At 39.4% G+C, this 27,134-nt stretch overlaps 1 protein-coding gene across 2 annotated transcripts in view; it reads right to left on the reverse strand.

Annotated features, from left to right (window-relative positions):
• EPHA3 (EPH receptor A3) overlaps window positions 1-27,134 on the reverse strand; it is a 234,468-nt gene that overhangs the window by 139,671 nt on the left and 67,663 nt on the right. For both annotated transcript variants that reach the window (XM_037378144.1, XM_037378143.1), the window contains exon 3: window positions 20,490-21,150. In XM_037378144.1, coding sequence (XP_037234041.1) covers window positions 20,490-21,150 — 661 coding nt within the window. The remainder of the gene's footprint in view (window positions 1-20,489; window positions 21,151-27,134) is intronic.

Here is a 27,134-nt window from a genome sequence, read left to right on the forward strand (position 1 = left end):
CCTGACAAGAGTATAGCAACAAGACAAATGTTTTGATGTCTCCTCAGAATACTTTCCTAGACTCCTGCTATTTGTGGCAAAGTGACTTCCTGAGCCAAAGAAGGTGCCTTTGTATCTAATAACCTTTGATAGATTTTTTTTCTTCCATCGTTTTTTGTACAGTCACTTTTTGAATCCATGTACATTTTCAGCATCCACGGTGTTTCACGCAAGCAGTTCCAGAACTTGAAGTGCAATAAGGCAATGACAAAACAGGTTAAAGTAAGGACATAACTACAGATGTCCTCTAGAAATGTGAGGATAAAAGCACTGCTGCACACCCTAACATACTATGCATCATTTACACTGTTTGGTAGTGTAGGAAGTTGGAAGAGTGTAAAATGTTTATTGTGATTATTTTCCATATCATGTCACCTGCAGAACCAAGAGTATTGATTACTGAGAATCTATCTGCCTGAGCCTGAAAACATCAAAATGAGAAAACTTCTAAAACTCAAGGTCACTATATGGCTGTTCAGCACTTTAGCATATACTTGGAAAGGACCTGACTTTTTTTTATTATTCTTTTTTCTATATATAAAAAAGAAATGTGGCAGTTTTACAACCTTAGCCCTGGTCTTCCTAGGATAGGAACAGAAGATTCAATGGAAAGGTGGGAATTTTCTTTTTCCCAGGAGAAAAAAACTCTTACATCAAGCTGTACTTGCATTAGTATTTAATTTAAAATTTAAAAATAAATGATACTTCTACTAATGCAGGCAATTATTATATATATATATATATATATATATATATATATAAAAAATACCAATTTGCAACTATGATACTTTTAAGAATAAGGAAGTTATCCCTGATTTAATTTTGCTCTCCTACATCTTTGGACAAACATGGTTTTGTAGGAGTATTCAATATTTGAAGCAGGAAATGTATTTCTTTTCCAAAACCAGAATGACTTCAAAGCTACCTAGACATACAAGATTATAGCTGATTGGAAAATCCTTCACCAAACAATTTTCTGCTCAAAAATACTGTTACATCAAGATTGAAATCCCTTCTCCAAACTGACAAGATGTGTGCATGTGCATACATTTTTGGGTGACTGTGAGAAAGTAAACGAACAATCTATGCTTAAGCATACAAATCCAAGAATGTCATCCTAAAAAACAGGGTTACTGGAAGCTTACCATCTGGTATTTCAAAAATACCATTTTCTGAATGTGTTTGAATCACAAATTCTGATATTCTAGCTACTTCGTATTCCACACATACACTAGCCCTACATTGTCAGCTGGAAAAAAAACCCATTGAGCTGTTATGACAGTATACACATGAGGCATGATCCTTCTACGGGTAGGAAAGGAGAGAGTTGAAAGGCTGCTCATGGCTGCATATGAGATTTCAATAAAATTATATTGCTCTGCCACCATTATAAACAGCCCAGTGCAAACCCGTGCAAGTGCATTTCACAGCTGTGCCAATCCTGTACGTGTATGCTACACACATCTAAAGACAGGCACAAACACTCAAGGTAGGTACAAACCACGAAAAAGCTCTGCTCTGGAACGCACACCTACGAGCAAATTCAGGCGCTCAAGGAACCCTCGCTGCTGCCAACGAGCTCCCGGGAGGAACAAGATTACAAAAGATCAGAGAGCTGGGACCCGTTTAAGCCCCGCAGCCCACCACTGAACACTTACATTTAGCTCCTTGGCAATTCCACGGCAAATTCACTATGACAAGATGTTATGAGTGTGGGGAAATAAAAGGAAATAAAAAACCCAAAGAAATAAGAATTAACCTTTTTCATTATTGCCTTTGTAAGTACTGTGTGTTGCATGGCCTAATTTTTATATTCAACTTTATTTTACATGATTCCATTTCCTCTTGAATGACTGATTTTTCTTTGTAGAAAATACCTAAACATAGAATGGTTAAAGACAAAGACCATAAGAATGACAGACAGACTATACTGTCAAAGGAAAACACAGAAATGTAAACACTGGTTTCTCACAAGCAGCTATAAACTTGCCATTAGGATGCAAAGAAAAGATTATTTCATCTCAGACTATAGACATCTGGTTATGTGAGGGAGGAGGGGAGATGAAAATAATTCTTCCTAAATTGCGTATCAAAGTACAGGAGATGAAAATAATTCTTCTTAAATTGCCTATCAAAGTACTCTGAGGTACCTTCACCTCCAAAATGCATTACTGGTAAAGTCTGGGTGCCTCGGGTGGATGTTGCTGTTTTTTTAAAAATAACTATCCACAATAATGTTTTTCATCTCTATGTGTTAAAGCGTAGTGGCCTGGAGAACACAGTAGCTGAGTTAAATCAGAGCATCATAGGATCGTTTAGGTTGGAAAAAATCTTGAAGAAATAACCCCTTTGATTTGAAACTGAACCTTCCAAACCAAAGTCCAATTAATGTGACTGCAAAAACACGAAATGTGAGACCCCTCACTAAACTTTTAGTTTGCAGAATATTAGTGAGGAATAACACCCATTATCTAATTTACTGAGCTGTAAATCACTAAGCAGATGAACTATGAAAGTTATATATGTTAACTGACGTCAAGGAAAGCCGTTTTAAGCACAGCAAAAGTCAGCTCACTTCTGTGGCAAGGGGATTTCTCATATGATCTGATCCATAGTGATACTACATTTATTCTCTTTTGTTCCATGGTGGGGGGGAGAAAAGAAAAAAAAAATAATCTTCTGATTTGTTTCATGCTTGATGTTTTCCTCCCCTGAGAAGGTTTAAACACACATTATGAGCTTGGTCTAGTAATCATTCAAAGCAAAATTCTGACTCAAGCCCACAAGAGCTTTGTCTGAGTAAGAACCACAGGCTTGGCCTCTTGTGAATACTTACACTTAATACTGAAAGGCTTCATTGTTTACTGTATTAGCAGAACATGCATATGTGCTTCTAAATGGGAGGCATTTATCATTCCCAAACAGTGATGAGGTGGCCATGGTTCATGAAGCAAGCAGAGATGAGACTCAAGGAATCTGGGTTTGGTTTGTCAGTGGGCAACAGCTTTATGTGACCAAGCAACCACATCTTTTCCTGTTTTAATACTCTATTTGTAAATTCAAGGCGATGTTTTATTATGCTGCAAAGTGCTTTTAGGTTAATGAATTAAATTCCCTGAGTGATCCTTAAAGAGGCTTCTTCAAAAATATAATAATCAGCACAATAAAATATGAATGAGACACTTCTTGATGAGATTTTTTTTTTAGAAAGAAGGAAAACTTGCATTTAACAGAGCTCAGTATTTCTATAGCTTCAAGTTGTGGTTTAGTCCATCTTCACTAAAAAAAAAAAATTCTACACCCATCAAATTGGCCCTTGGAATGCAAATTTTACCAAATAAATAAAAGAAATATATAGATAACTTGAGCCCTTAGAGGGATGTAGCCTCTCAGAACCCTTTCAGGGCGTAGCATGAGTGCCCATGTACCTCCAGGCACCTGGAGCTTACAGCTGGGTTTGCTTCAGCAGCACGCGTACGGCGGGATTGCTGCCTGCCTTCCTGTGGGACACATCGGGACCATCATGGTCCTCAACCCCCTCCCCAGCACAGAGCCCCAGCATCCCTGGGACTGAGGCGAGCCCAATACAGGACAGTGCAGGAGGGCAGCATGGCAAAAAAGAGCTCCCAAAACTGGGAGGCGACCTCTCTGGTGTGCACCCGTGAAGCCCAAAGTGGGCAAAAGCTGCAACCAGGTCTGAAAAGCCACGGACTGGCTGTTTCTGCACAGGGAAGGACCTGGTCTCCAAACACTGACCTGTGCACTACAGTAATGGTTTTAGCACGCTTTAAAGAAGAATGGCACATGGTGGAAGAGGTCAGAAAGTAATAATCAACACTGCTCTTGGAGAGTCACCTTCTCCTAGAAAAGCCCCTGGAGGTATAATTTACCAGAAATGCTAGAAGCAATGATTTTCCTGAGTGAAGAGGATGAGCTGCGCCCAGCCAGTTCCTGGGCATCGTTGGAACCCAGATGATAAGAAAAGGTCGTATCCAGTCAAGAAAATCCATGCAGATGGGTGAGCTATACAACCACTGGACGCTGAAGAAAGCAAAGGATGTAAAAAAAGGGAATGGGTATAAGCACAAGAAGGCAGGAAGCAAATAAAAAGTAGGTTATGGGAGCAAGACTTGCAGGAGAGCCCAGAAGATCCACCCTGAGGTGAAGGTGGGAATCGAGCTGTGGAGCAGGAGCAGCATCGGAGCTCAGCACCCTCGACCAGCTGCAGCCATTGCTTTCAGCTGCACAGCAACCCACGACAGCTGCACGCACACAGGCCGGGTATTAGAGAGCGCCTGCATTTTTCCCCCTTCCAAAAAGGAATGGAAACCTGTATAAAACTTGCTTGCAGGACAACACCGTGAGAGGGCAAAGCAGTCACCCTTCAGCTGTGCCATCAGGGACGTGATCATCCAGGCTGGCCTGGCACAGGTGCCACCAGCCACAGAGGATGGGGGGGGGGGGGGGGGGGGGGGGCAGCAGCTTGGTACCTGCTGCTGTCTCAGAAGTGCCACCACTGCAGGTGCAGGGACAGAGCTGCCGGCTGAGCACCTCAGCTCAGCGCGCCCACCAGGAACCGGCATCTGGGGGAAATCACTTGTATTGCAGAAGTTAAGTCAGCGAGCAAGAGACTGAAGCTTAACAAGAGCACGCTTCAGCTCTCCTAAAAAGCACATAACGTGCAAACAAAGCTGAGAAGATAAAAAGCATAAATTATTAACAAAACCCACCTATTCGGATCGTAATAATTTGGTGCATTACTTAGATAATTATTTTTTAAACAGTGCTCTGTAATTAGAATTATGAGCTTTCCTCAGGGTAAACCAGACTAAAACAGCTGTTTAAAAAAATAACCAAATCAGTTCTGATTAAGCCCAGCAAACAAACAGTTTTTTGGGGCTACAGGCGCTAGAGCTGCTAGGGGGTTTAAATAACACTAATACTTAATTTCTGCACCAGTTTTGATTGTTTTCACTGCATATGCCCTGAAGTCTTTAAGATAGAGTTTTAAAACAGACCTCCCATGTTTAAAAGCACCAATTATTATTTAAGCCCAAGTTTGTGTCTCTTCAGTAGTTAAATTCACATAGATACAATCTCTTTTCGCATTACCACCACGTGCTTTTAGATGAAATATGTAACACCTACTAATTGCTTTCTAACATACATTGCATTAGGTGAGATTCCTCTATTGCAAGTTGCGTTTACGTGGCATTACTGACAAGGCAATACATTACGTGGCAGCAGTAGCCTGCGAGCCAGATACGTCCCCTGGTCACTAAGCTCGGTTGACACAGGCTGCCAGCCCCAGCACGGGGCCAGCCAGCCTGATCCAGCAGCTTCTGTCCAGGGTGACACGGGCCATCCCGTGCTGGGACAGGTAGCCTCTTCAGCCTTCACCCCCATAGCTTCCATATGTTTTCAAATAAATCTCCCTGTCCAGTATTTTATAAATTACTCTCCCAAGACGTGCAAAGTAAGTAAAGGCCAGACTTTCAGTTCCTGTCTCTGTGAGATGTATCTCATGTATTTATACATGTCTGTACAGAGATGTATGTATAGGTATGACTGAGAGAAAATACGCATCAAGAAAAAACTGGGGGAAAAGGACAGCTTTTCTTTCAAGGCATTGAAAGGACTGATATGAACCAGAAGCCCAGACCCAAAGCCCTTGGGCACGCTAGAAGTTCAGTCCTGTGAACATATTAATTTATGAAAATTTCAAATTATAGGGAAGGACCACAAAAATTTCAAACCATTTCAATATATTGCTAATTGCAGCATTTTTCATGCACATCTATAATGAAACTGTGATCACGAGGACTCTGTAAAATACAAACCCCAAAGCAATAAAAACAATGCCTTCAGGTTATCATTATTCTTCTGTAACGAGACATGTATGGGCAACCGGTGATATTTTTGGTAACTGATTAAAAAAAATAAAAATTAAAAAGTCTTGACGTACAAACATTCCATGAAGTTTCTTACAATTACCCAGTACACATGCAGCTGTCGAACTGGACCCTGAATAACAAGAGCCGTAAAAGCACCAGTGTGTACACAGCTATCTACATTCTAACCTAAGTATCAGCTGGACAAAAATCACACACACAAATACACAATTATTGCAAATATTTGTGCTGGTGAAGCTCAGCTGCTGGGTTTTGGTTTGGTGGTTTGGGGTTTTTTTTGGGTTTGGTCTGGGTTTTTTTTTTTGGTTTTGGTTTGGTTTTTTGGTTTTGGTTTTTCTTTTTTTGTAAAGATATTTTTTGAATACATACTGCTAAAGAATCTCTTTAACTACACATTTTTCATTAATCTGGTGATTTGAAATTTGGACTCCATCTATTAGCAAAATCACATGACCAACTGCTTTTCTTTTCTAACTGGATAATGTGCACTTCAATTGGTTATCACCCAAATGTTACATACTTCATTGAAACATTTATAAGTTCATGTTGACGTTATTTATGGAGGTTAGCCAACTGGAATCTAAAGCAATACCATTTGACTAATATTATTAGCACACCAACTCTCTTGTATTTTAAATTACAATACAATATGAAGTGGTTTTAAATGACTGACAGAGCTAAAGGTCTTCACTTGGTAAATTAGTTAAACAATTGATTTATCTCTAACTCTGCAAATTTCATAATCTGATTTGTAAGGTATTTCACAAATACAAAAAAAAAAACAACAAATTCATCCACTGATTTATTGTACTGATTTCCCTAACTGTAGAGTGATATGTTGCTATGTAAGAGGAATAGCATTTTATTAAGAAGCCGCATGTTCTCATAAGTCTAAAAAATTCTTATTGTTTAAAATTATTAGCTTGTTCCCATCGAATTAACAAGAACCTGGCAACTGATTTCAGAGATGGCACGAGCAACCCCTATACGCAGTTGGAGACCCTGTGCATAAAATGTAAAGACAAAAGAAAAGGAAAATATACTCCACCAGGCAACCGTTCCCCCATGTCCCACCTTTAGAGAAGGGGAAAGCAAGCTTTGCTGATGAGGAAAGCATTCCTCCTCGCTCAGGCCACTGCCGTTTTCAGCTGACAGGCTCCAGCATGCCATCATCTGTCTCTGTCACGGGTTCCACCGGCTCCTACTGAGAGGCAGCAACGAGCATCAATCCTCAGCCAAGCAGCCTGCCAGCTATCTGAGATGGGAAAGCTGCCTCTCTCTACCAAAACAGGAACATGCTAGACAAGGATAAAAAAGTAGCCTGCGCAAAGGTCTGCAGGTCCATCACAGCATGAGAAGGTGAAGTAAAAAGTTATGTCAACAACAACAAAGAAAAAATGAACACTTTGATGTTATGAATAGCTGCTGATGCAGAAGGTGAGGCATGCTGTGTGCACCGTAACCCCTCCTGCCTCCTCCACACACGCCCCTGCTCCTCAGGGAACAGTAGCCACAGACCTGTTGGTCATTTTGACTAGTTTCTCTTCAGATGAACTACTCCAGAATGAACAAGCCTTTATTCTTTAGGAAACATTTTTTTTAGAATTTATGAAAGCCTTGTAGCATGCTCTTGGTGAATCTTCAATGGAACCATAAAAAAATGTTTTGTACCTCTATCAACAGTTGTGTCTTCAAACTTTTTTTTCCCCCCAATTTCTACATAAAACTGCAATCGTCCCACCTCTTGCATGTTTGCAACTTGACATAAGGAAACTCCTACTGGGACCTGGTGTGAATGACACTGTCTATGCCCAAGAGTCTTCAGCATGTAACAGTCAAGTTCCTCTGACTTCAAACTCCTTTATAATTACTATAGGAAGGAAAGAACTATACATTTTTCTTTTTCTTCAACTAGAAACCTCCTCAGATTGCAGCAGGACATGACTGTTTTCCAAAAGGAGTGTTTCTAAATGGGTTGCAGAGACAGTATGCAACATTGTATTAATTCTTTGGGTTGTTTTTAAATCAACCTTTGGATACAGCCAGCTTTTCCTTTGTTTTTAAATCAACCTTTGGATACGGCCAGCTTTTCCTTTGTTTTTAAATCAAACTTTGGATACAGCCAGCTTTTCCTTTGTTTCTTTAAATCAATCTTTGGATACAGCCAGATTTTCAGCTCATGGAAATAGTCCACAGAAAGTCAACAAAACACATCATCAAGCACCACAAAACAAGTTGCAATGCCCCAAATCAGATTTACAATCTGTAATAAAAGACCAAAAGCCACAACCATTTCAAAACACATCATCTCTAATACGTCAAGAGCATTTCCAAAGTCCTAGCTCAGAGCAATATAGCAAAGATTATTTCTTTTTTGGTCTCCCAGATGATCCTACAAAATCAGAGGTATCCCAGAGTACAATGAATGCATAAGTTTGTGTTTCCACGTGTTTGGGTGGGGAGGCTGGGAATCTGATAGACTTGATCAAACTGATCTAGAGAAAAATGCCCTTCTTGCCCTCAAATGTCAAATCTAACAAAAAGATTAATGAAGAAGGCAGGAGCAGAACATGGTATCCCAAGTGCCTTGGAAAAGTTAACTTGGAGGAGCATCCGTACCCTCAAGGTACATCCAATTGCTAGCTGTGGCCAATCCAATGCTTCAGAGGAAAAGGAAAAATGCAACAACTCAAAAGCCAAATTACTACGTTACAGGGGAAAAATGTTCTTCCAAATAGTGGAAATTTTAAAGCATCGTATGAAACTAATATAGACTATGAACAGACAAGAATTAAAAAAAAAAATATCATCGAACCAGCATGCTTTTTATTCTGCCATCTTTTTGAGAGAATTATAACCTGGGACTTCTTTTCTCTAGTACAGAGAAACTATTTCCACCACCACATACGTATTCATGAATGCAACTAACACATTGCATATATTATACTGCATTCATTAACAACATAGTAGAATATTTTTCTGCCACAAAAAAAAAAACCAAAAAAAACCCAAAAACCACCTGTAGATTTGATAGTTGTTTCAACTTGGTTCACGTGCAATCTGTAGATGCACATCTGGGGATCTGATGCTAACGTGCAAGTGTGAGGTAACAACTTGACTGCTGTGATGGCAAGATGGACAAGGAAGCTTCGCAACAGATGGGTAACTGACAGGCTATAAGATAATCCCTAATTATAAGAGAATTTGGGATAGATGGCCGGTCTGGGTTTTAAGGCAGTAATTTAAACACACTGCCCCTGGAAAGTAATTATTGCACAGGAAAACAATGTACTCCATTCCAAAGCAGCCCTTAATCCATGTTTAAACAAACTCTACTCTAAACAGACTTGCGCCTGAACACCTGTTTTTACCACAGGACTTGGCGGGGGTTGTGTGTTTTTCAATTAAAAGACTAACATTTAACTTTTGGGGGGGAAAACCAGAGTCTACTTGTTCAGCAAAGAGATTACGAATTAAAAGGTCAGGTTGTTATCACCCTGCAGATGCAAATCAGAAGTAAGACTAGAAATCCGACTGAGTGAGAACTCACACACTCCATGTTACAACCACGTTTCAGGTTCGCTGCGGATTAGAACGGATCGGTAGCATGGCCGCAGCGTGGGGGCAAACAAGGATTAACTGCTACTCAGCCCAAAAACCTCTGCTACTGTCTTCCTCCAGCTCTTCCAGGGACTCACCGCTTGTATCCTCCTCATCCCTGCTGTGAGCAAGTGGCTAGAGAAGGCAGAGAGCGGGAGTATTCAGGACATCCCAGCTCCACACACACCTCCCTCCCTGGCCACAGCAGCTGTTTGCCTATGAAAAGAGCAGGAGGCAGCTGTTCCCAAAGGATGCAGATGATAAACTGCACCTCTAAATCAGAGTTACAAAGGGAAACTATATATATACACACAGCCACTGGCAAGCGCTTTATCTTGTGTCCTTCTGGTAAGCACTCCAGCACAGGGCTGAGCCCACCAGACAGAAGGCTCATTGAATCACTGCGTCACGGAAAAAAAAAAACCCACCGAGGCGAGGGCAAGATGCAGCCCTTTCTGAACCACCGCTAAAGTACATACTCAGAGCTCTTGAGAGTTCAGTGATGTAAAGAAACATCAAGGAAGCGTTCTTAAAATACTGACCAGAAGAGAATCAGAGAGACCATTTACACATCACCTTCCTCTGAGAGGAAGGCTCTTGAGAAAACAACAGATCTTTTCTGCGACTACATTGAGACAGTGCTCAGTGAAACACAGGAGATGTGTCCTCATTCCTCATTATTCCTATATGTTAACTGTCCACTACTACTTAGGCTGAGCAAAGTAAATTACCCCTTTCATTAGGGTTCATGCTATTCACATGCTCAGTTTGCTAGAACTTAGGTATGTGCATAAAGGCAGTGCAACTTGAATGAATTCTTACATACTCAGCCAAAAGCATAGAAACTCAGGTATTAGACACCCTCTCTAACACTGCGCGGAAGTTCGGTTGAAAATTTTGAAGCACTCGCTCTACGAACCTTTGGCGCATTTTTACAGCTCGAAGAGTAGCCTGGCCAGGGTTATGAACAACCCATATGGTTTTCCAGTGTAACTGGATCAGTTTTGAATCTCTCGGTGTAACAGGCTCATTATTACAATTTAATTATTATTATTTGCAGAGCCGTTCCATGCAAGATTTGGTCAACACATTCTTCCCCACCTTAAAAATTTAATGTCTTTTTAGCAATTAGACACAGAGCAAACTTGCAGAGATACTCATCTGCGTTTAAAGACACTGTTAAATGATACTCCTGTCTGAACTCAAATCAGCACCCTTCCCTTTCTCTAATTTCTTACTTTTTTTAAGGAATATTAACTGCAGCATTTAGGTTTCAGTGAAACAATTACATAGATATATTTTACTTACCATGGTATTTTTTTCCCCTCCGTTCTTCTCTCTACTCCTGTTCTCTTTCCTGTACTGACCCTTCTAAAAAAATGTCTTTAGCTTGCTTTCTTCCACCACCTGCTGCAGTTAGTGTGGGTAGAGAAAAGATACAGAAGCTGAGACCCCTTTTACTGTTAATTTCCCTGCCAGTTCACCCCCTCACACAGCATGGGAAACATGACCATCACTGCTTATTAAATGTCACGCACAAGTAGCATTTCTACGTCTTCCTAATCCTATCCCCTGTGTTTACAAATACGTATTTGCATAGCCTTGACGTGAAAGCTTTTCACAGTCCAAGAAGTCAGACATTATATATTGTATAAAAATAGCAGCTTAATGAATGGTCTATTAATTTATGAAACAGAAGGTTCATTAGCTGTGGTTAACTCAGATTTCCGAACAACATCATTTTCTGCTAGTGTCTAGTGTGTCCTGCTTCCTACCCAGATCTTTTTTTTTTCTTTTTTCTTTTTTCTTTTTTTTTTTCCCCTCCCCCCAGGATGAACATGAGTTTTACAGCTGGAACGGTGATCTCATTTTCATGGTTAATACACCTTGACTTCACTTCAAGTCACAATCCCTCAGCCCTGCTTTCGTTTTCCATCTTATCCTTTTGGGAGCACAACCTGGAAATTCCTAGAACAGATTTGAAGAGCAGCTTGTTAAAATAACTGCCCATACATGTCATCTCAGTATTAGGATTGCATTACCAAAATAAGAAGAAAAGGAAAAAAAAAACCAACCTGTTAAACCTTCAGAGAATTCAAGTTGTTTTGTAATCTACAGAAGCATGATACAGCAGCTGGAGATGCCCCTGTTAAACTGCAACTACATACGATTGAATAATTTGCCTGTATTTCTTTCTATAATAATAATAATAATAATAATAATGACTACATTATGCCATTCATTATGAAAGCAAAGGAACAATTCTCATTTACTGTATCCTACAGCCTCCTACTATTAATGTTGCATTATAAAAAAGCTACAGGATACATATATAAATAAAACAATTCTATATATGCATACGTAAATCCTAGAAATACCTCTTACAGAAATCAAGGGACTGTTCAGGTTAGGTCAAACCCCGTACGAGCGAACTCTGTGAAAGGTTGCAAAACATCAAAGAACACATTTAATATTCGACTTTAATGTTTGCCAAACTTTATGTCCTTTCTTACTTCAGCTGGGTAACAGATGACCATTTCAACATATTTTACCGCTTTATAATAATCACCTTAGAGATTTTCTCTTTTTTTTTTTTTTCTGAGAATGGAAGACAATTTTTTTCTTCCTCACACAACAATTTTGTGCCCCAGTCTCAGTATATGGGGGTGGGGGGACACACAAAACCAGATGAGCTCATAGCAGTAAGCTGTTGGTGGAAGGGGTTTGGTCACTTGTTTAGTGTCATTTCTTAGAGCTGAGGGCTACTTCCAAGTAATTTCTTCTGTTATTCTCCTTCCATTGAAAATCTCTGCCAAATCAAAGAAGAGACTTGATGTATTTTTTCGCCTAGAACTAACTGCTGTGGAAAATGGTTCCTTCAAATTGGAGAACAACTGAATTCTTCCTAGGATTTTGAACTCCTGACGGCTTCCTTACTCCTACATGTAAAATGTCCACTACTGCTTAGGCGGAGCAGAGTAAATTACTCCTTTCATTAGTGTTCATGCTATTCACACGCTCAATTTACTAAAACTTAGATATGCGTATAAAAGCAGTGCAACTTGGGTGAATTCTTAAATACTCTGCATATAAACTCAGGTATTAGACACCCTCTCTAACAATGCATGTTAAGTGCAGTTGAAAACTTTGAAGCACTCCCTTTACGAACCTTTGGTACGTTTTTACAGCCCAAAGAGTGGCCTGGCCAAGTTATGAGCAAACCGTGTGGTTTTCAAGCCCAAAACCCCTTTTCTGTCACTTAATCTCCACTGTTACTAAAAAATACCATTTAAAAATAACTACAAAAGAAGTATCATGGGATAAAGCATGATTCAAAAAAGCATACAGATTGAAAATATCAATGGCAAGTAAAAATGCATTACTTCAACCACGCTGTTGAAGAGCTGTCCTGTATCACTTCTGCAGTTATTCTGGCTTGGCACAGTGTCAACTTTTACCATATGCCTTTTGCTTCCCTTGTTGAAAGTGAATCTTTCTGTCAAAGAGCAGCTGTTCTAAATTATCACATCAAATTTTAACCTTACAGTAGACAACCACTGAACCCACAGATTCATGACAGTGAAATAGTTTGCCTCCTTGACCTACGAAGGATTTGTCGTTGTTTAGGTCTATTTCTGCCTTAGCAGAACGGCTACACCAATGGTCAGGGTAGCCGATGTAGGCAAGTCCTTAAAGCTGACACTACAAATTCCAGGCAAGGAAGTACTCATCCTTTCTCCCTAAAAAGACTGTGGGAAGTTCAAGTTATTATGTTCCTGTTGTGCAATCAAAAATCAAGTTGCAATTTCAAATGCAAAGAAAACAAGACATTACAAATGCAACCCTTGTTATTCAGTTTGCAATCCTGGAAACAGTCAGTTTTGAAACTTCTGCAGTCCAAGTGTTTCAATAAAGTCTGATATCAATTGCTGCTTATTTAGATGTCTGCCAACAGCACATCTTGTGCTTCACGCTGAGGAGCAGCAGACATGCAGAAGATATTGTCATCTTGTACTCATCTTTCAATACAGCTCTTGCTTTAAGAGCATTTTTGTTGAACATTATCAAAACTTACAGCTCTCAATACAATTGCTCTCTATTAAAGTCTAGTACCAGCTGTCATTTGTAATGCATACCCCTGTTAGCCCTTAAAAGTTCCACTCTGGAACTAATAAGGGATTGTCAAATAGCTCTATACACAGATGCAAGTGGCAGAGAAACCGATGGAAAAAGTGTTGTGGTCAATGAATTCACACTGACAATACAATCTTTGTGCAACACCAAGCTAAGATCACATTGAAAGTCACCAAAGACAGTGCAAGAGAAAACATGCTCAGGATGATACTATTAATTTAGGTTTTAATCTTTTGAAAGCCTCCAAAGCAGCAAAGCCATTAAAATGAAAAGGTTAAGGAAATGCCAGGAAGATCCCTTGGGATTCTCTGCGATAGACATCTGTAAGATATTGGCAGTAAAATCCTGCACAAAAATTCAACAGCAGCGGTCTTGAACACATAAGGATCAGAGAACCAAGGCGAAAATTTCTATGTTAAAAAGAGGAAGCAAATGTCTTACACATACTTGTTAAATTTTAAAGGGTCTGGGTCAATACCCAGTATATTCCACTGTTGAGGGTATGTGTGTGTGTGTGTTGCTTTTTTTTTGGGGGGGGGGGGGGGTGTCTTCTTGTTGCTTGAAAAGCAGGTGATAGGGACAAGGAAAAAACTGCCAAAATAAGCGCACTGTGGCATAGCAAGCACCACCCTAAACTGGTAAGAGATCCAGATTGAACAAACATACAGGGCAACTGTATTAAGTTGCATTTTGTGAGTCATTAAGACTTTTGCAATTATTTCGTTTTCTGAATGAACCTTTTCATTTCCCAACTAGTTTCAAGTACAAAAATTCAGTTCTGAATTACCTGATCACGTCTACGTTGACACTGTAGTCCTGAACAACCGGGAGAGATGTGTTAGTAAGTTTTCCAAAGAACACTGACATTAGGTTCCCAATCATTGAGCATTAAAAAATAATAGAAATTATGTCTTTGTTTAAATATTTCTATTGCTATCTCCAATAAATTTAGTAAAGATTCTTCTCAACTAACTACAGAGCACTGTAACAATATATATTTATATTTATTTTATATATAAAATATATAAAAATAAATTAACACTGAAACAACACTTTTCTAACTTGAGAATCCGTATAGTGTCACATCAAAAAAATCTCTTTAGGATGTGTGACAAATGTGCTCACAAACCATAAGATTGTGCCCAAGAAATTTTGTCTGCCTTAAAAACCTGAATTTTAGATCTACTGGTTATGATGTACAAATTGGAGAGTATTTTCCAAATTTGGAACAGAGCAAGTGTCACAAAAAAAGTTGGCTGCAATCTTCCAAGTATTCAATGCAACATAATTCTTCCCCTATGACAAATTATCTGGCTATCTCTGACATAACTTTCATAAGAGTTAAATAAACTCTAAGCAGGAAGGTAAATCCTTCATTGTGTGCTCTGTTTATGTACTTATAGAATATAAAGTGGATAAAAACAATGAATATTTTACAAATAAAGTGATTCATAATTTATAGCTTCTGTCATTTTAGTTTACTAGCTTGAAAGATTAAGAGTCTCTTTTAAAAAACATCTCTCTTGCTTTTAAAAATCAAAACAATACTTCAAAATGAAGGGAAAAATAAAAAAGCACCTTAAACTTCTGCTGTAAAAAATGGGAATCCCTAGCTTTTTCAGGTTTCATGTAAAAAGAAACACTTTAATACTTCTATTGTTATATGATATGATCTTCGTATGATCAGATCCTACATTTTATTAAATATAATTATTCCTATACAAAGCCTAAGAGTTAAACCCACGTACTTCTGTAGCGTAACGGACACATCCAAGCCACTCGGCTATTCCCAAGGGAAAACGTTACCATCCTTGCTGTTGCAGCAAGCACGCGTGCCTTCCGTCTGTTTTCACTTGCACAAAGTTGAGTAGCTCCTCACAGCACCATTTTTTTCTTTACATGTAAAGTTATCTTCTATCCACTGATATAAGCAAGTATGAAGTATATTTCCTTATGCAGAGACAAAACGATTATTTAAAGCATAGGAGGGGGAAAAGAGATCTGGAGAAATGTTTTGCACCCTTAGTAATGTTTTACATATTTTTATCTCCAGTACAGCATTTATTATACTGAAAGAATTAAGTAATCTATGCAATAGTTCAGATTTAGCAGCTGCAGATGGCATTCCTTTTATATCTCCATAAACTCAGAGAAAAAAAATAAGGTTTAGTCTATGCTCACTATAAAACTTGAAGCACTGAATAATTTAGTGTTAGGGGAAATTTTGTGAGGACATTTTTGCAATAACCAGGCACAGTGGGCAAACTTCACCTCTCCCTCCTTTACCCCTCACTCCCTTTTCTCCCATTCATTCTGATTAATACCTAAAAACTGTATATAAGGAAGGACTGTTGGATTCCGTTCTCTTTTTTTCTTCTGGTTTGTTTTTAGAAAACGTGTCAGTCACTTGCGGTTAAAACTTAAAATTTTATTACACAGCATTACAAAGGAAATTTACAATTCAGACTTACTCTATTCCAGCAACTAAAATTCAGAACTAAACCTTGAAATGATAGCATGCAGAAAATAGAAAGCTGTGCTTTTTGAGTCATGCTGTTCAGGCCCACCAATTTAATTTTCCGTGTGACAACTGGAGCCATGAAGCTTGGGTTTGGTCTAGAGGGTCACCTGTCAGAAGCATTCAAAAGAACATTCAAGTTCACTCATACTCCCACACGGATATACAACTGCCCGCTGCATGTTTGCTAATTAAGTATACCATCATGAAAAATAGCGTTCTCCACGGCCACCTAGTCTTTCTGAAGTGCATGAAATAAACCACCAACAGCATAGACACATTCAGGATGGAAGAAATTTATTAGTCCAAGCCTGCCAGTGCAGGATTCCCTTTATCATCCGATTACTGCATTTTTAAGAAACAGCTCCTGAAATGAGGCTTTCATTATTTCTCCAAGGAGAAATTCTAGATCATTACAGAACTAAAAGCATTTTTCTAACATTTATCCTACATTTTCCCATTTATTATGATACTTTTACCCCAGCTCATCCACCTTCCCATCATGAGATCTATTTCCTTTCTGCAGCATTCAAAACCAAACTGAGCCTAGCTTCTCCACATACAAATCACTCACTGGGCAGGTGATGTGAATGCTCCTTTTCTTTCATTGATCTTTGGGCTGTTCCAAACACTATGCCACTGTATCATCTCCTGGTGGACTTCAAACAGCACATACACAAGCTTCACTGGCCTTTTCATAACAAACAGTCACGTCGTTTACTTTGATTAGGTACAGCAACGGGTAGGGAGCAATTAGCCTGTCCTCCAAATAAGAAAGCACTAGTAGAGAAGGAGAGTGGGGGAAATAGGTATTAGAGATGAGATATTAAACATGAGTGGGTCCTTGAAAATTGTTAAACCAGAAGCTGAAAAGGGAGCACTTATTTTCTCACTATACAAGGACATGGAAAACTTTATCCAATTGACTTAAAGCAGAAGACTTGAACATAGCAAGAATATATGTTTTCCACACAAGACAAGATACAGCATCCATTGCCATAAAAACTTACAGACTAAAAATACAAACGAGTCAAAAAATAGAAAAATCAACAGGTGACAGGTCACTGATTGCTATTGCACATAGTCTCTTACAAAATGTATCTTAAATCTCTGAAAGTCAAAAGTAGATTGGCAGAAGGTGACAGGTACACCCAGTAAAGCAGCACATTACACAGTTTCTTATACTTTTCCTTAGGAATCCACCGTCAGCCAGTGTCGGAGAAAGGGTACTAAGGCAGACAAACCTCTGATCTGATCTACTATGACTGTTTGATGGGAAACAAATGGAAAAGATGAGTTATCCTTGTTGACTGGGAAACAGGATGGAGACTACCATAAAGCATTAGGTTTAGTGTGCAGTTCCAGCCAGCTGGGTTTTCCCCCTAATTAAAACACACTAATTCTGAGTGACAATGTTATAAAGATGTAGTTTGGCCAAAACGGCATGAAGAGATGATTTAGAAAAGACACCGTGAGGAAGAAGTTCTATTCAACCATGACATACTACAGTAAGATTAAGTAGACAGGATCACTACTATGCAAGTACTAACAAAGCTGTAGCAACAGTCTACAGTGGATAAAATATACCACATTTAGTTAACTAACATACATATTAGCTAAGGGGGAGAAAAGGTATGAAAGAGCGTTTTTTCCAACATGCTCCCCAACATATATTACCTTACCGTATACAAACCTAACCCCTCCAAAATACTGACCAGGTGCAAAAGTCTTTCCTAGACGACATGTTAAATCTTTAGCTGTTCACCTGAAGTATACCACGAAGACCAAAATTCCTCAAGGTTATACAATTCGCTTTTGAGAAATCATTTCTCCACACACGCACATTAACGAGGATGAGGATGGTCACCTCAAAATTGGTCTTGATTCTTTAAGTGACTGACAGGTAGGTATCGCGCTGCTGTACATGTAAACTGCTTGTCAGGTGGTAGGACCTAGAACAGAACAACAATCTTTCCAACAAGAACCAATATGCTGAGTAAAGCCAACAGTCCAGTCTTGGCTTTTCAGAGCTTAGGTACAAATGTGTTATAAAAACACGTATGTTTTTATATGTACACGTACACCAATAACAAAAAATGGCTCGAGCCTTACGTCAACTTTTCCTGGTTATGCAGAGAAAGCGAAGCAGTTGTGGATAACGGCAGGAGGCATGACTGTGCCTTAATATTTTTCCAAGTATCAAAAAAACTGTTCTGAATGAAACTTAAATAGGCTGATCATATACCATTAGGGCCCTTCATTTTAATTGTCAGTGATAATCCCCCGCTAGTGCAAAATGACGTTGTTTCCTAACACAATGTTACAGAAAGAAACAAAATCAAAAATGTAGCATCAAGTAGTGACAGACACTAAGTCATTGAGTGCTTTCAACTACTGGGGAGATAATTCTTATAACTTACTACTCTTTCAAACTTCAACTGAAACTTTTTTCCCCCTAAATTATGCCTTCGTTCTAGCCCATGCTTGTAACACCATTTTGGATCTTCTATAGATTCTATAATCCTGACTCTACTGAACTTTTGATGCCAAGAAAGTAAAAAAAAAAAAAAAAAAAAAAAAAAAAAAAAAGGCAAAAAGAGTGCACCTTAAACCCCAACACCCAAAAGGAAGGAGCAAGAAAAGGAGCAAAGAAAAGGAAAAGGAAAGGTGCAGGGGCAGCCTTGAGCTTGAGGTCAAACCTGAACTCTCTTTTCCGAGCTTTCCAACTCCTGCCGAGTTACTGATGCCAACAAATGGGAGGTTTTGAATTACTGACTGCTTTTAGAGTGCCACTTCAGTCACACCACACTGAAAGGAGTTGATAAATATGACTTCTGATAAAAGTTAGTAGAACATTACATGTTAAATCAGAATATACCAGGAGGAACTGTCGCTATTGTTAAAGGTTTCATCGTATATCACTCCCTCAATCAAAAGCTGGTGAGGAAGTAAAAAAAAAAGGGGCGGGGGGGGAGAGAAAAATAGAGTAGTCCTACGGTCTAATTTTATGCCTTTCAAATCATGTATGATATACTCACACATGGATGTAAGCTCACTCTAATCTCTGTAGAACTCTGTGCGAGCTGCCTTGTTTACTCCAAGCATTTTGAGGGTAAAACCAATTAAAAATCTAGTTAAAAGCAAAACCAAACCAAACACACGCCTACCCCTTTCCTCCCACGCCTCCCTGCCATTTTCTGAGAAAAAAGTCACCCTAAATAGAGCAACAATTTTCACAATGACGTGGCTATGGTTTGGTGGGCTCCTGGTAGCTCCCCAGGCCTTCCTTGTTTTACATAAAGATTGTGGCAGTATTGATGAAAAAGGAACAGGCGCTCTCTCAACCAGGTTCAAAATACTTTAAATTTCTGGTTTTATGGATATCTGCATATGCACACGTACACAGACACACACCCCACGGTAAATATCTCAGCTACTACTCCTTCCATCTATGGTATATCTAGATATTACTGATCAATTTTTACTCATTTATTTAATGGAAAACCCTTTGCCACAGCCAGCACCCTTTAAGGCACTCTGTGAAAAGAGGATTAAGCTTCAAAATGCACTTTTATAAAAAGGAAAGTGTATAACACCATCATTTGGCTGATATTAAAATTAGGTAAACATAATATGTATTTCTCTAACTTTTTTTTTCAAGACCATTTTTGGACAACCTCAAAATCTCTGGTATAGTCTCATTCTTGGGAGCATTCACATAACCACAGTTTGGAGAAACCAAAAGCTTGGAGACAACTATTTTGAGTTAAATATATGAGTATTCATGAAAATGCAATTTTGAAGTTCCAAATACTGATTTTCAAAATGCACCTGCATTTAGGAACTATACTAACTGAAAAAATGCTACCTGTTTTTTTTCTGACCAACGCCAATTAATCAGCACAGCTCAGTAGCAAAGTTTGTACATCAAGCCACAAAGTTTAAAAAAACCAAACACACACACACACAAAAATCAAATATTTTGACACAAACAATGTATTTGAGAAAACTATAATCTACTGGAAGGAAGTCCAAGAGTGGTAAGAGAGGTTAGATTTGCTACAGACTGTATTAAGTAAAAATCAATTACTGACCCTTATCAAATATTTTTAGCAGATTACATTATGTACAGAGATTAAATAAACCCCGTTTTCACGGTGACTTTATGAACTCATTTATTTCTCTCAAGAATTTGGAGACTATTAACAGGACCCAATACACAGAGTAGGGGCACAAAGTGAAGCCCCTGTTAATCATCGAACTATGAACATGGAGGGCATCGTTACCTTGGCACGCAAAGCCTCTTTCTTCATAGCCAGCATTACACAAGCACTTCCCTATGGGCACTAGCCATTCTCCTTCTGTACTGCAATACATCTTGGGCGGCTCTTCCTCCTTGGAATGATTGACACAAGAACCCCGCACCTCCACCAGTGACTGGGAGTCCATGGGTACCGTATCGGGAAACATGGCGAGGTTCTTGACAGTGAAAGGGCACTTTTTGAAGTACACTCGCACCGAGACTAAGGCAACACACGCACCTACGTCTTGAAAAGCCAAGTAAAAGCCTTTCCTGCTGACAGGCCCCACCTCGCGGACTTCTGTGTTCAGCTTGAGAATTCGGTCCCCAAGATCCATTTGGGTGAAGCTCTCATCAGCCGCAATGGTGTCGATCTTCGTGAACTGATGCTCTCTGAATTTTACCAAATGGTCATCATCAGACTCCATATAATAGAGATTGAAGGTCTCTTTGCAAGTGCCCAGGACTAGAGGGATACTATTACAGTCCCTCAAGGTAAACTTGAGCTCCACATAGATCTTCTGAGCTGAATTGCGTGGAATCCAGTTTGTTCGCAGCCAGTTGTTTTGACTGTGATCCATAACATTGCACACTTGGTAAGTTCTTATTGGAGTATAATGCTCATCAACACCACTAATCTCTTCCCACTGGAAAAAAAGAAAAAAAAAAAAAAGAGGAAAAAAAAAGGGGAAAAAAGGATATATTTTAAAATTAATGATTATACCAATAAATATCACATTTAGAGAGAAAAGTTGTGAAAAAGAAAAAATCACTTTGCTTGGAAATCTCTGTGAAATAGACAAAGACTGGTTGAACTTGTACTTACTTTTTTTTCCTATTTAAACATGTAAACATCTTAAAGGAACACAGAATTCACCATTAAGAAGTCAGGTTTTACCAAGTTATTTCAAGGTGGCATGAAAGAGATGATACAGCTGGTTTGCATTATTAAAAACCTCTGATTTCTTCAACTATATATGCAGTGCCGTCACTAGGACACCACCACATTTTCCCTGTTAGAATCAAGTTGTACTTCAATGATTTAACAAGATTTAAGATCTTACAAACAAAAGTCAATGGCTCCCACTGAAATTCCATAAAGTCATAACAAAATGTTACTGTTTAAAATTTATACAAAGCATGACAATTGATTTTGCTTGGGGTATGTGTCCTCTGAACAGTCAAGCTTAGCCCGGTTTCCAGACTTATTAAAAATTACCATCAACTTACCGTATATTGATTACTTAGTACATCTATACTATATAGGCTATGATGCTAAAATGTTTTTTGAAGATTATATTGTCATCGTTTGTTTTTACATCAGTCATCAGCTGACAAACTCACTCGACCCAGCCAGGGAAGGAATGGGTTTCCTATTTGTGAATTACTCATGTACCAGTCCAACCTGATTTCTGAAGTCAAGCTCACCAGAGAGGAATTATTTACTTATCACAGGGGAAAGAAATCCTACAGGGGTCCTTAAAAGTAAATACTTACTCTTAGTCATTTACCATACACAACTAAGTGACTTAAGATGCATCCTTCCTCACTTTCTCCCTGAATGGATGACTAGGACTAGTATTTTGGGGTGTGGGGTTTTCTTAAGGTCATCATTCTTCAGCTTTCACCCACACAAAACCTGCAGCTGTTCTGTATTCCAGGTCTTAAAATACAAAGCGAGGAGCCTCACCACTAAAGCGCTAGAATTAAAACTCATGACAACAAACAACACCTGTTACAGGATCACACAATGACTGAAATTGAAAGAAACCCTCCCAGATCTTCTAGCCAAACCCCCTGCTCACGCGGGGTCAGCCTGAGCAGGTTCCTCAGGATCCTGACCAGCCAGGCTTTTGAGTATCTCCAAGGATGGAAACCTCACAGCCTCTCTGGGGTGTTTGATTGTACTTGGAGTAAAAAGCTTGGTCTGTATGTTTAAACAGGATTTCCTGTATTTCCAGTTGTACCCGTTGCCTCTTGGCCTTTCACTGGGCACCAGAGAGAAGAGCCTGGTTCCATATTCTCTATACCCTGCCATCAGGTATTTAGACACACTGGTAAGATCCCCCTGAGCCTTATCTTCTGTTATGTGCTTCAAAGTTAATTACACAAACAAAAGAGGTAAACTCCTATCGTGATAATGAAGCGCACACTAACAGAGCATATGGTAGCACAGCAGCTAGAGAAACCCCTGCTTCACCGTCACCCACATGCACAGCCCTTGCAAGAAACACAGATGCTGCCCCACGCAACCAGATGTAGCACAGCTGGGGAACAGTAAAGCTCCAAACGGAGCTGCTGCGTGGGACAAAACCTGGAGATGCGAAGTAGACAGAATTAAGTATGTTGTGAGAAATAACTGCCACTTTGCGGGGAGTGAGACAAAGAAGAACTTCTACCAGAAAAGCATCTTGCCTCAAAAACCAAGTCACATCAATGTTATATTTAGGATCTCAGGCTATTAATTGTTCATTTTATGTCAGCACCTTTTGCTGCAGGACCTTAGTAAACGTTAGGAAAGTACTATTTCCACTATACCCACAAAGAAACCAAGGGGCCAAAGCATTAACTGTCTTTACAGGTTCCTGGTTTTATAATACATATACTGCACACACACAAAGGAACAAAAAAAAAAAAAAAAAAAGCGCAAAGTGGCCACATCAGAGTAATATCTGAGAGTTCTCAGTCCCGACCCACTGATTTAAGGAAGTTTTGATACGACTAAGGGCTGGTCGGCACAATGAATTTGTCCACGCACCACTGAAGATGTGATTTTAAATCATGTTATTAAACCAATAGATAAAAGCAGTATAAATACACTTCCTTTAATTGAAACAAAGTTTATTTTAGTCCACTTTACAGACCTGACTATACAGAAGTTTTATCTCTTCCTGGCTAGTTCAGAGTTAAAAACACCATCTCGGATGTGTATGCAGCAGAAAGCCACGACAGCACGGGGACCTGCCGAGTCAGAGGCACTACACTAGAGCTCCTGGCACCCCATGTACAAGGTCAAGCTCCTGCCTATACAAGAGGCAGATGGACCCTGGCTCCCAGCCTCTGCCGAATTCCCAAAACCGAGTGGCGGACCCTCCTCTGACAGATGTCCTTGTACAAGTACAGCCCAAGCCAATAATCTGATCCTGTTGCAAAAAGCCGTTCAGATACCATAACAGCCTCCCAGGAAGCTGGATGTACCTATTCAACCACAGGTCCTACCTGGACAAATAAAAATCCAGTTACAACAACTGGATGAAACTAGGTAAGATTCTATAATGAAACATAATTTTATGGGCATTTAAAGCAGCTCACACTGATTCATAAATGATCTCCTTCTTACCTCTTCCATACAATCTCTCATCACTTCAAGATATTTTACATGTTCAGTGAGATACAGAAACAAAACCAGGAACTTGTAGAATTTAAAACATCTCCACAACAGATGTGATTTTTCTAAAAAAGTCTCATCGCTTTTTTTTTTCAGAAGTCTCTTACCTAACATGCTCACACAGACAATTGGATGTAGATGTACGAATTGCACAATACAGGTAGCACCACTACCGTGTTCTTCACCTAGAAGTTGCAAAGCGCAATTATCACTTCATTAATTTGCAATGAAGACCAAATTGCTTGGAAAGTAGTCCACATTAGACCACTATCATAAAAAATAAAATTTCAAATCTATCATTTAACGCAGAAGCATTGCTGGATGGAAGAAAGAGCCTCAATAAGGTGCTAACCTGCTAACCTGACCAAAGTAATTTAACTGTTACAAAATCTGTTGAGATGCTGGCAGAGCGACCATACGAACGATCCATACCGATACCCTGTAAATCAGACACTGGTGGCACACACCTAATTCTCACCTCAATTACATGCAATTACTCGGGTAACTCTGGTCCAAGGGGCATTAATACTTCAAAGGTGTCCCAGCCGGCATTTCTTTCTTTCAGTACTGTGCAGCTATGGAACTAATGGGTATTTATCAGCTGTGGCTATGGTTAGACTAGAAATTAATAGCTGGGTTCTAAATACTGGAAGAATGAAGCGACAGGACTATCCTCCAAGCAGCCCGACAGGGACAATAAATCCAACTTTTTTTTTTTTTTTTTTTTTTACAGAAGAGGTTTATAATATCGTGTCAGGGATTTTATGACAGCATGATGGGGGAGATGGAAATCTGTTTTACGAGCCTTTGGGTGCTGGATTTGTTCCCATTGTCAAGAGGGAAGGAGCGGAGGTGTGACCATCATCTCTGAATTCACATTATTTTTACACTCCGCTTAATCATATTACTCTAATGCCTTCAGGAACCTTCCACACTATTGAAACACGTCCAGGAGAAGTGCCATAGCACCACTCCCTCCCCAGCATGTAATTTGGCTTTTGGAAAGCCTTCTTTGGTTTGCTTTTAATTTTTTAAATCTTCTCTAGATGCTGTTAATGGCAGGAAACAAGAGAGTTTTCAGTGATACAGAAGATCCTGAGATGTCCAGTGAGAGGGTCTAACTCATCTGCTTCTGTCATACTGACCAACAAAGGTGGGACAGAAAGGGTTTTCTTTTCCAGAAGAGATCTAGCAGGGTGTGCTGGACTTACGGGTTTGGGTTTTTCTCTTCCATTTTCTTTACAAAAGGGAATGCACCAAAGCGAATGTAGGCCATTGCCTAGGATGTCATCATCAGTCTCACTAAGAAGTTCCTTCTCAATGTGCTAATCTAGGACATGAGTTATCTCCTAAGTTCTTTCACCCTTCCTGTGGCATGCTGCAGATTTTGTGGCTTTTTAGCCTTCATTAAAAAAAAAAAACAAAAACCACACACACAAACCAACCCAAACAAACAAACAAACAAACAAAAAAACCCACAAAACATAACCAACCAACAAAAAGTCCCCAAAACCGAAAAACAACCAACATGACACCCAAAACCCCCTTAAGTTTCAGTTAAGAAATTGAAGGCTATTTGTGATTTGTAATACAACATATATGCATACGCATGCTTCCAAAAAACATACATTTTATCTTTCAGCATCACATTCCTATAAAACTCCTAAACTATAAACCTCCTGCTAAAACCGGAGTTTGGTCGTTTCCCAAGGCACCTCTGGAACCAACTCCCTAAGAGTCCACTGACAGCTTCAGGCAACAGTCTAACGATATGTCTTTACAATTTTATTTTACATTAAGAAATCTGGTACGATGATGTATTCAGTACAATTTGGTACGAGTACCATTTCAGGTAATGTCCAAATGTCCTTTAACAGAAATTAATCATTCTAATAGTGGCTAGATGGGACATAAACTACACAATCACTGTGCATGCTCAAGCACAGACGGGGAATACGGTGCTGAGGAATCGGAACAAAAGTAGGAGTGAGTGAGTGACATGCCTTTGAAACCTCATGAAAACACCTTCTGTGCTAGGATGTCCCACCCTTCCTGAGCAGAGCACTCAAAATCATTGCTGATTTCTAAACTAATTTTAATTTTTTTTGTTAGTGTCATTGCTTTTCACCAATGCACGGTGTTCACATAAGCCTCTACAGAACTGCCATTCAAACTAGACCTGAAAAACACTTTGTTCTAATACTGAAAACTGACCCTGCTCTGATCTACTGGCTCTTAGTATTCGGCACAGTTTTTCAGCCAGGAAGAGGGGGGCGGGGGGGGGGCACGGAAATCACCTTTATTATGCCTCACTGAGCAATGACAAAAAAATTTTTGTATGCGCACTTTCTGCCTTCTGTTCTGCTATTTAGTCAAGCGATTCCCTTCCCAAACAGAAGATCATTATGATAGCAATCTCACATTGCAGATAAGTACATGCAAATTTTCAACATTTCACTGACATACTACCAACTGGCTAATAATCTTTCCTTTTTTCTTTTTTTTTATTGCCTCCCCCCCTCCCTTAAAGAGAGGTAAACAAACAAGCCGTGCCGTGAGCAACCCAACGAATGAAGCCTAGTTTCCTACAAATCTGTGTCTCGTGCTTGGTGTCCAACATGGACTCTGATGTCTAATAAAAGGTGAGCATAAAAAAAGTCTTTTCCTCATTGGGAACATTAATGCCATCTCTGTCTGTCTCCCTCTTCCCTCCTATTGTTTATTTTCATAAATCTTGTAGCGACTTAAGCCTTCTGAGACCTCTACTCCTCCATGAAACCGTTCAAATTCACCTCTGAGTTCAAAAACTACTAACTGGGACCTTCCTTTCCCTTGTACATACACACACTCAAACACATACTTGTCTGAAGTTTCCATTTGCTCCAGAGATTATGCTAAAAAGACGACAACGGCTCCACATACAGCCAGTATTTAAAATTGCTAAGACTGGTGTAGACACTATGCCTTTCTGCTGAGGTTTTAAGGGAGGGGGGGGTCTTTGATAAAAACATGTATTTGTAAGCAAAAAATCAAAATAGTCAACATGTTCTATTATGAGCTTAACATTAAGCATATGAGGGTTTCATGCAGAACTTGGAAAATGCTGAAATATTCCTATGTGTGTTTAATTCCTAGAAGTACTGAGATGACTGATCAACAGGCATTTGAGGTATTGCTCTGTATTACAGCAAGACTTTTTGGAATTATTTCCCTCAGCGAGGAAAAAGTTACAGGGGCAATTCA

Source organism: Falco rusticolus, chromosome 2, assembly GCF_015220075.1.
Source record: "Falco rusticolus isolate bFalRus1 chromosome 2, bFalRus1.pri, whole genome shotgun sequence".
NCBI lineage: Eukaryota > Metazoa > Chordata > Aves > Falconiformes > Falconidae > Falco > Falco rusticolus.